Source organism: Hyaena hyaena, unplaced genomic scaffold, assembly GCF_003009895.1.
Source record: "Hyaena hyaena isolate Hyena2069 unplaced genomic scaffold, ASM300989v1 scaffold_495, whole genome shotgun sequence".
Classification (NCBI taxonomy): Eukaryota; Metazoa; Chordata; class Mammalia; order Carnivora; family Hyaenidae; genus Hyaena; species Hyaena hyaena.
This window is the reverse complement of record NW_024081128.1, coordinates 62,353-73,285: the sequence shown is the minus strand read 5'-3', so window position 1 is coordinate 73,285 and position 10,933 is coordinate 62,353. Positions and strand designations below refer to the sequence as shown.

General features: G+C 37.2%; 1 protein-coding gene across 1 annotated transcript; it reads right to left on the bottom strand.

Annotated features, from left to right (window-relative positions):
- Positions 1-1,304: 1,304 nt before the first annotated feature.
- On the bottom strand, positions 1,305-9,748 carry LOC120246958 (cytochrome P450 7A1). Its single transcript, XM_039254620.1, has 6 exons — positions 9,669-9,748; positions 6,885-7,125; positions 5,412-5,989; positions 3,753-3,883; positions 2,200-2,375; positions 1,305-1,604 (listed from the first exon to the last, which is right to left on the bottom strand). Exons 1-6 carry the CDS (start codon positions 9,746-9,748, stop codon positions 1,305-1,307), a joined length of 1,506 nt encoding a protein of 501 aa, XP_039110551.1.
- Positions 9,749-10,933: the final 1,185 nt, after the last annotated feature.

Here is a 10,933-nt window from a genome sequence, read left to right as displayed (position 1 = left end):
TAAAATGTGTAGTACAAGAAAAAAGTAAATTATATTTACATATAAATACATACAGAAATAGCAATAAAATAGGTTAGCTGATAATTCCAGTGTTTCAAATATTTTACCAAAGCACTGTTGTACACAGAAGTTAAACACTACCATGTAGCCCACAATGACTTTTCCTTCAACTACGAGTCATTTAAAGATAAAAAGGATTTAAATAAAACCCAATGTCGAGCAACATTTAACGAACGCTTTGCATGCTTTATATCCAAAGCTTTTTAAACAGTCATTTTCATACAGTTTTCATTGTAAAAGCTATCACATGAGAGCTGCATTCTCTTCATTGATGGATGTTTAGTAATACCAGAAACATTGCCTTCTCTGAAAACAATCTTCTCATTAATATGAAATCTAATGAAGATATAGATAAAATAGTTGGAACCGGATATAGACATTAGAGTTTCCAGCAAAAATACCTTGAAACATAGAAAATATTAAAACCATCTGTAATGTGCTGAGGACCACAAGGTCATCGTTTAAAAAGCCCTGAATAGTATAGGGAACACTGAAAAAAAAAATTCTTTTTATTAAGAAGCATGATAAAAATCATTTGAAATATGTACATAATATACATCTACATTTGACTGTGGTGGGAGCTTATCAGGTGTGTGCTTGGTCGTATGAGCAGCACATTTACCGTGTGTTAAGATATTCACTTCTACGTGTGCCACTTCCTCTTCCTTTAAAAGGGCTGATGATGCTCTAAACTTCCGGTATCCTTTAGAAAGACATAAAACTGTCACAGGTGCTGGACAAATGAAAGGGTTATATTCTCAAAAAAAACAAACACATCCCATATCTTCCCAAAATATCATGTGGTTTCACTAAAACGTGAATTTGTACCTTATTCTACATAATTGTCGGGTGGTTTTTATAAAAACAAAACTATTTCCTTAGGAAAAAGAAAAAAAACATTGCCAATCAGAATATCTTCATTCTGGGAGAAGAAAAAAAAAAAAAACTTTTTCCTTTGAAAATAATGAACTTCAGTCCCTGGCCCTCTGAACACTCACTGACTTATTCAAATGAAAACAAATTGTTGTGCTTCTAGAAGCTAGTGTTTTGTCGCTAGCTCGGTCTGAGATAGCACCTGGGAACTGTCACCCAAATGTTCAGATTTACAAGCAAGCATCGGTGCGCACAGGTGAACTTCTGGGACAGTGCCGCCACGCCGAACATGACTGTCCCAAGGGACAGATATGTGACGGTGCGCCGCAGGCCAGTCACGTCATCTCATGCCCTCTTTTTCAACCGTATGTTCACAAATGTTTGAATTTATATTTAAACTCGACATCATTCAGCGGCGGTAAAACGCCCAAGCCTGCGCGGGACTGGTCCAAAGGGGGACATTGAACGTGACTGTCCACAAGCTCTAGTTCAAAATAGGAAAGCATCAGAATCAAAAACTGCTTGATTTCCTGCACAGCAAAGAGTCTTCCGGGACACATGGTCGCTCCGGACCCAAAGGGCATGTAGTAATACTTTAACTTGATTCCGTTACTGTAGAAGGCGGTCTTCATCTTCCCATTTTCATCAAGATATCGATCGTGTTTAAAAGTCTGCAATAAAAATACAAAGAAAATAAATCTAGCAGCTAGTTTTAAAGGAATGTATCTCTTTCTTGACCTGGAAGCTCCAAGAAGTAATTTTTGTTTTTAATCCGATCTGTTGGTCATTTAGCAAATTCCCTACCTTGACCCAGGAAGTAATAGGGAACAGGAGCTTAACAAGAACTGATGGGAACAGAAAAAGCTTTATAATACCTTCCATCCTGCCTAGGAGGCTAGTTCCTCTATTAGGCAGAACAAGAAGGGAAAGGTCAGATTAGAAACTAGAAGAGCCAGTGTATATATTAGCCTCTAATTTCCTGGATTCAGGAGCAGTACTGGTTAAGGAAAAAGAAAGGCAGCAGCTCTATTATCATGACTGCAAATGTCACTGAGCAAAGGTGATGTGATGACAAATACCAGGAATTTTAAAATTCAGGCCATCCCCCAGGTTTTCCAAAATACATGAATATCAGACATGACTCAGGGGACAATGCCTATCTGTTGTTTCAGTGGTTAAATCAATTCCGCAATGACAAATTTCCTCCTTATTTCCATGTGGGTGGGCATCAGCTGGATATGGAACTTCAGATGAACAGTCACTTACCAAGGGGTCTGGGTAGATTTCTGGATCTAAATGCATTAACTGCGGATAGAGAGCAATGATGTCGTCTTTGCGGATGTTATAGGAGCCATCTTGAAGATGCAAAGTGAAATCCTCTTTAGCAGTCCGGATGTTTAAGGAGGCACTGGAAAGCCTTAGAGACTCCTTGATGATACTCTCTAAATATTGTTAAAGAAGAAAGAAGGAGAAGGAGGGAAAGAAGGATGAATGGAAGAAGAAATCATGTATTCAAATGCCTCATAATATGGAGCCTGAAATACTGCTCGCAGCCTATTACACAAACCTGAACAAACTAGCCGGCCGGATAAAACTTTCCCAAACTTTATTCTGTTGCCTCTATGCTGTAGCCAGTGATTCACGTGTGTCTGAATGTACTCTTTAATCTGATCACCTGAGTTTATGATAATCATTTGATAAAGATATAATCTTCTTGGTCATCAATGGGAACTGGACTTCTATAATTTTATAGATAAAATCATCTTATCTTCTACATGACACTAGACATCCACTCCAATTGAAAACTCAGTAAATCACTTGTATGTGAATTATTCAAAGTTAATTACTTTTGAGATTTAATATACTACTAACCGTTTATATGGAAATATTTTCCCGGATGGTTAATGCCGCTTTAGTTGAGTGTTTCCAAGAACTCATTGTAATCACTACACTATCTGATGTTGTATGATATGCCCTGCTGCCTGGTAAAGATGTAGAGGGACAGAAAGAACCGCCCTGCAAATAGCTAAAATATGCAGATCTATGAGAAGGTTTAGCCTGATCTTCTAGCCTCTGTCCTTTGAACTGTCATGCTTTAGGTGTTCATCACATGGTTGTATATAAAATCATAGCATATTGGCACTTTACAAATGAGAAAAGCAAGACCCCGTCCCAAAATGAAGTGATATGTCTGGGGTCATCCATGGTGGGCAGAACCCAACATAGAATCTATGCTTCTTGCCTCATGGTCACTTCCACTAAGACTTGTCGCCCCTAATTACGTACGCTGGCTTCTTTCCTCAAGAGAAAAGTAACAAAACCAAGAAGAAAGCTCTTTACCACTGCAAACATAGAATACTTTTGTATTTCCATAAAACACAGAGAAGCAAAAATAAGCAAAGTAAAATCACCTTCAATCCCCTCACTCAACCCATGCAGCTAATTGCGGTTTCTTGATGGTACTTTTTCTTCCTTTGTTTCATGAAAATCAGGAATATGCTCCCATTAATCATAACATTAGTGGTAAGAGTCATAATGAAGAAGACAGAATAGGGCAGGACAGAGAAGCAATGGAGAATGTAGCGAAGTCCCACGTGAACACTGTATCTGGTTCCACCATTCTATCCCAGGTAAGACTTAAATATCAATTTCCTTACTTATTATATAGAAATTAGTCCCCAGTCATTGGATTGCTGTGAGGATCAAATAGGACAACATGTGAGATACTTTGCTTGATGCTTACAAAGTAAGTACATAATGTACATGGACGATTACTGCTTGTGGGACACAGTCAATAAAATATAACATAGTAAACATACCTAGCACGGGCATGTCATTCAGTTGCGTTTGAGTCAGACAAATAGGACTGCCTTCAAAGCTGATTTTTTGGCCCGCACTCTCTAGTGTTTTATTCACTTCTTCAGTAGCTGCTCTCAATGCTTCAGGGCTCCTATCAAAAGTTGAGAAAAAATGTACAGAAAATAAATGTTTTCTATACCAAAAGAGCAGCCAACGGATAGGAGTTTCCCCCTTCTTTGAACGAGGTGGTCAGGATACCAGAGAAGGTGTGGAAGGGGCATTCCTAGTTATTCGTTACTCCATTTTGTAGTTGTGTTTAGGTCCTTGGATATTAGCAAGAATCATTGCCTTACAAGGCCTTGCAACATAGAAGTAAAACTTTGGGCATACGTTTATAAATAAATGATTCTAATAAGGGTTAAATGGTCAAATTGGTCATACACATAGCAATGGAGAAGGAAAATTGCCTGTAAGATAACAGTTATAAAGTATTAGCTAACATGCAAATGGAAATCTAAATTTATTCTTAAAATCCATACCATGATTTCAGGTAGAACAACAGCTTTTCGATTCATAGTATAATGTATTGTTCTCACATGTTGACTTGTGAAATGAATGTTACTTCATTTTAGTGCATGGACATTTAGTAGACCCTCGCTGACATGGGAAAGGATCTATATAACATGATTGCAGTAAATTGAGTCTCAGAAATGTTTGACTCATAAGTATATGTGTGACTATCATAAAATGGCTACTATTACCTTTATGATATTATGTTGATATTGTAACCTTACTGTAAACACATGAATTTATTCTGGACAGAGCTCTCTCAAGTACAAAACTTTGGAAGACATATAACATCTGAGACAGATTTGTAATGGGTTTTTATATCTGAAATTGTTTCTAAGTATTTTTTATATTAAAAGCATAACATAATCAACCGTCAATGGAAATTTGGCATTCCCAATGCTACAGAATAGTAATTTTGTGTCCATGTAACACTAAACACTGAATTTAACTGGAATAATTCAATAAGCCATTGAATGTCAAATTTCTAAAAATACTTGGGAAGAAAATCATGTTATGTAAAGCATATAATACATAGAGTGTTTTTTATTACATAATTTAAAAGGCAAAATCTAGCTAAATCCCATCAGTAATGATGAATAATAATATGATTGATCCATAACTATCAAAGTTGGTCAAATAAACTCTAAGACAGAAGTTATAATGGAGCAAAACAAAACAAAACGAAAACAACAACAAACTGGTAAGCACAAATGATTAAGGCATAGGTACTGCCCTCTTCCTGTCCAGAAGTCAGAAGCACTTACATATATTTTTGTGATTATAAAGACAGAATTCATCAACTTAAGTAGGTGTCATGAGGAGCAGCTTGGGGTTGAAAGCCAGGGTTCTGGGCCCAGGCGGCCTGAACTGACCCTACATCATGTATTCTTTTCCCCGGGAAAGGTCTCTGCTTCCACAAACGCATTTACCAGTCACATTTACTTATGTCATTGTGAGGATTGGATGAGCCGATACATGTTAAGCACGTAAATGTCACACTCTTGATTGAAAGCATGACAAAATACAAGGACTCTTTTTTTTTAAGTGAAAATAGTAGATTGTCTTCTTTCTATTAAAATAAAGAAATAAATGGATACATTGGTAGGTACCTGATCGTTTGAAATAAGCTCCAGAAAGTTGCCGGAATGGTGTTTGCTTGTGACGCCCAGAGGACAGCAAGGTGTGTCTTAGCCTTCTCCACATCGTCTAAGGTGGAAAGCATGTCATTCAGAAACCTGACCAGTTCTGAGATATGGTCTCTCTTTCCCAGGTTCTCGTGGCGCAAGCCCTCTGCCAGTTTCTCCCGAGCATGGTGTGCGGTCTTGAACACGTGAATGGGGAGCCCTGCTACCAGAGCTGGAAAGATTTTGTCAAACTGCTTGAAGTGGTCAAGGTTGTTTAGAATAATCCCTTTTTGTGCATCCTGCCCTGTAAGATCTTTGCCAAAGAGAGTTAAATACCCAGCCTCAAACATCATACGGTAGCAGAAGGAATACATCCCTTCTATCGCCCAGGCAGGCGTTTTTGATTTGGCTACCAGCAGACGTCTCATGACCAGTTGGAGATTCTCCATCATGGTTTCTGTGAGGCAATTCAAGGCATCACCCTGCAGGGTTTTGATGAAAGTCTTATTTATGTTTTCAGTGGTATTTCCGTCACTCGGGTCAATGCTTCTGTGCCCAAATACCTGGCGGATAAATGAAATGTGTGAAAAAAGAGATGAAACTCGATGCAGTGCCAGAAAGTGGCTGAAGAACAGATCAGATACTTTCATAAATCTCTACTTGTTTAAAAAAAAATGGCAGGAGGGAAATTGGCCTTTCCACATTCGGTTTCAGAGCACTTTTCAAATATATGGCCAAATCATACCTTCCTGGAAATTCTACTTCTTAAGTGAAATATTCCTCAAACCACCACAGGTTGTCTATTTCTTACTTGTCTTATGCTACTGCATAGGTTTGAATGTTAATTTGGTACTAAACCATATTTGCTTTAATCGTCAGTTCTCTTTTATATTTTTTGTAGATGTTCTTTAACCAGACTATAATCTACTTAGAGCCAATACTGTGTCTAATAGTTCCTTGCAGAGACTCACTAAATATTGACTAATGCCTTTCTCTATAAAAGAGCCTTTTAGATTACAGCTAAGTGGCACCAAAACGTCTGATCAGTTGCTTAACAAAATTAAATGATCAGTGTGGCGTAAGTATGGTAAAATTGTTGATCAGTGTACGTTTCCACCACATGTGCTCTGGGAGTCACATAGGCATCACTGACATGAGTGAGTCTGTACCTACCTTACTGATGCAGTGCCGTCTGGCTCAGTAAAATATTTCATTTTTATCTCACCCTAGGTGGTTAAGAAATGACAAATCTATACGTATTTTGACTTTTGAAATGATTAGAACCAAGAGGTTATGTCTAATTGGATTTATTATATTTCTAAGAGTCTCCATGTAAGGGTAGCCCTCTTCAGCATCTCTGTTTTTGAAGTCTAAGGACCTCAAAATGCTAAGTAGACTGACACATTCAGAAGCAGAAAACATACGAGCAGAATGCTGTATAAATGGGAAGCTGTTTACCTTTGCAGAAGTAGTGAAGTGAAACTTTTTCCAATCCAAGTATTTTCCATGGCACAACACTCTCTGGTATGACAAGGGATCTGTGAGGAAGTGGACATAGTTTCCCATCAATCTGCAGGTGAAAACAGAACCATGCTTCTTTTGACTTGCTCTTAGGAACTCCAGAGGGTTAGCACCAAATTGGAGAGCACATCCCAGGAATGGAATCAATCCATTCTCCAGAGGCGGTTCACCCATTTTTCTGTAAGACACAAATATATGATAGATATGAGGAATTACACATTGTTTTTTATTTACACCTGGTCTTTAAACTTTTACCACTGACTATCAACTCCAAATCTCTACAGTTCTAGATAGTTTTTTTGTTCACGGGGCCCTCACCTTTAACTAAAATAATGGGTTATATTAACTTAGTAACATGATATCTTGGTGAAAATTGCCGGAGTCGGGCTCTAGCAAGTTCAGGGGTCCCTGAAGGATGGATGGTGTCGGTGAGAGAGAATGAGAGAGCCATGGGATTCTTTCTAGTCACCAGGCAGGCATCTCTGCTCTGACTGAGACTCAACTTTATTTTATAAGTAAGTGTTTGAGGGATGGCACAGAAGTGGCATTTGCCTTAGACAATGATTTTTGATGACAAATTTCTTTGATATGTAAAAATTTCCCAGAACATAGATTTGTAGAAGACTCATGCATACCCTTTATCAATAGTGATGATATAGGTGATTTAGATGCTTTCCTATGGAGAAGAAAGGTATCTTTAGCATTCGAATACAAGACAATGTTTTTAGCATAGCAAAGGCAAAGTTAGTTCTTTGTGAGCAGGGGTCAATAGCCTGTTTGCTTAAGGGGAAGTATAAGGAAAAACAGGTTCCTCAGGAAGCACAATGCTTGCTCCCATAATCACAAAAGAAGAAGTTCCTACAATGAGTTTGTTCACAAGGTGCAATCAGCATATCAAGGCCAGAACAAGTCACTTCAAATACCAATCAACAAAGTGCTTGGGGGGGGGTCTCAGTGCTCAAGCAGAAACAATTAAGTGAAGGTGGATATCAGTCATTATCTGACAAGAGACCTTGAAAACTTGCCTTAACTTCACAAGGACTTTTCTCAACTAGTGAGTTCAGAATAGCTCCCAACAGAAAATGATTTGCTAAATCCATCCATCCATCCATCCATCCATCCATCCATCCATCCATCCATCCCGCAAAGACTCATTGATTGTCCACTGATAGTCATTTTCCCCAGTGATGAGGATAAAAGATTCAACAAGGCCAACGAGGTTCTTGCTCTCAGTACAGACGAAACTACCTACATTTTAGTGTTTATATTTTTTCTAAACATTGTTGGCCTGAGTATCTCAGAATGTTTTCTTTTATTGTTTTCTTTCAAGATACAGAATACTGGATTGCAGAGAAGATGGCAAAATTGAAGGTTTCAAAATCTTCATAATTTAAAGATTTTATATTCTTTAATGATATATGACAATAGGAAGAATCTCATTTTAAAAAATTAGCTGATTATAAGGTGAAATTATGTAAGTATTGACAAGATCATCAATTGTGATTCAACATTCATTCAATTTTTTTTGTGTTTTCTTTTGAAGTATAGTTGACACACAGGTTTTTTTTTTTTTTTTTTTTTTTGAGAGAGTGAGTGCGAGTGAGGGTGGGAGAGAAGGAGAGAGAGAGAGAAAGAATCCCAAGCAGGTCTCATGCCCAGCGCAGAGTCCGATGTAGTGCTCAATCTCACAACCATAAAATCATGACATGAGCCGAAACCAAGAGTCAGATGCCGAACCGACTGAGCCACCCAGGTGTTCCGACACACAGTCTTTCATGCTATTTTAAATGTTTTTCCTAAATAATATAAACATTAATTTCCCAGCATAAATTCCTATCCCTCTTGACAGAATTACTTAGCATAAAATAATTATTGTCATTGTATTAGTTCAAAGATAAGTAAGGTTCACTAAAACTAGAAATTATCAGGCCTGAATTAAAATACCTTAAAGTGCGTGTGTACACGCACACACACAGACACACACACAAACTTGTAAGAGATAGACAACACACAGCACTCTACATAGCTGAAGACATGCTGTGGGTAATTCTTTTGGAGATTGATGTAACAGAATACTTACATGCCCCTCCCCCAAATACTCTTTGAGTCAATCAGAAGATAAAGAAATATGGCTAAGTATGTGACTCTATTTGTATGTCTTGTACTCTTGAACCAATTATAAATAAATGACACACAAATAAAAGTGATAGTATATATATTTAGCAGTTTCCCAATTTAGCATGACTGATTATCATTAATGAGAAGAAAGCAATAGAATGATCAATGCAGGCTCTGTGCTCCTGTCCAAACCTAGGCTGAGTCTATACAATGCACAAGAACTAACAGAGCGTCTGTTTAATCCTTTTGTTAGAAAGATTCTAACCCCTTCCACTGCAGCCCCTTCTTATCACTGGTATCCTTACTAATCCAGACTTAACCTTTACAGACACGCATAAACATACAAAGAGACCTTATAAAATTTGTCGGTTATGTTAAATAAGTTCGTACAGTTTTGCATTACTATACGTGTGTGAAAACTAAAAGGGAAACGCTATCATTCTATCTTTTGTTAGATACAAGACACCACTTGAAATTTAAATGTAATGTTTTTGACTAAAAAAAGAATAAAATGCTAGTGAGTGTACACCACATATTTATATGAAGGTAAAAGAATATTACAGAATGAACTAAAATGCAATTTAAAGGTAAAACTTTCCTTACCTTCTCCTCATTCCAAGAATAAGCCATAAACAACAGCATACTGCTACAACAATCCCCCAGATCAAAGATATGGTCATCATTTTGCAAATGTAATGCAGACTCTGATCTGTTCTCTGATTAGAAAGGGGGGATGTCACTAAACAGAGACTCCAGCTAGACTTTTATATAAGGGGAGATCCCACACTTGAGTGACCAAGGCAAACAATTAACCATTTGTTCATCTTATTAGGAAAAAAAAGCCTGGCCTTGAACTAAGTCCACGGGTATCAGAAGAGGTTCCAAAACAATCAGAGACCTGCAATACTTGATAAGTTGAAGGTCTCTCAAACATACACGGACTTAACATTCAGACCTGGTAACAGCAGCTAATATTGCAAGTTTAGTACGCTCATAAAAGGACAGAATATAAACATGTTCAGGATGAACATATCAAATAGCAATGCAAAATGTAATGATTGAAAGAAAAATAAGTGTACGTTATCATCCAACTAATGAGTGGATCTTGTTACCTTTTGAAGAAGAAATCAATTTAAATGATTTACAAGAGATATTGTGGTCAAGTTCAAAGGAAAGAGAACTGGGTGAAATGTTTCTGCTGCTTTGCATTTCAGTGCTTTCACAAAATCCTAAATATTTTACTATATATTGTAACATGTTACTTACCTAACATTCTCAAGAAATCATCTCACATAAGTCCACCTGCCGATTAAACGGTTTATTTTAAGCATCAAAGTTTTATCAACCATTTTTGCTCATTGAAAATACATTATTACTTTTTCTAATTGTTAAAGTAATGCAATTTCATTTCAAATAATCTAAGACTAACTGAAACATATCTTGGTAGAAAGTGAAAGTCAATTCATAACTAATCTGCCCTATAATTCCCGGCTCAAAGCCAACAACTGTTAACTGTATGGCACGTATCCTTCTAAATTTTATTACAACACACACATATATATTACCTGCACCCCTAGTCTATGCCAAGAATTCCTCAAAAGTATTCTGGTTGTAGGTGTTAACAAGATGGACAGATTTCCTAATCTAATGGAGACTCTCTTTCAGCAGAGAGATACTAAAATCTAAGTGTTATGAATAAAATAAAACATGGCGTAGAGGATACTGAAGATCAGAGTAACTTTAGATATGGTGTTCAGGGATGGGCTCTTGGAGGAAGTGACATTTGAGATCTGAGTGACAGGAAGTGATTCATCAAGTGAGAATCAGAAGGAAGAGACTTTTAACTTTTTTTTTAATGTGTATTTATT

Excerpts from the sequence above, each read along its gene's own strand:
- LOC120246958 (XM_039254620.1), bottom strand. The coding sequence starts at position 9,748 with ATGATGACCATATCTTTGATCTGGGGGATTGTTGTAGCAGTATGCTGT. Across the intron at positions 3,884-5,411 it reads AGCTTATTTCAAACGATCAG|GAGCCCTGAAGCATTGAGAG; the intron begins GTACCTACCAAT and ends AACTTTTGATAG. Across the intron at positions 2,376-3,752 it reads GAATGACATGCCCGTGCTAG|AGAGTATCATCAAGGAGTCT; the intron begins GTATGTTTACTA and ends AACAATATTTAG.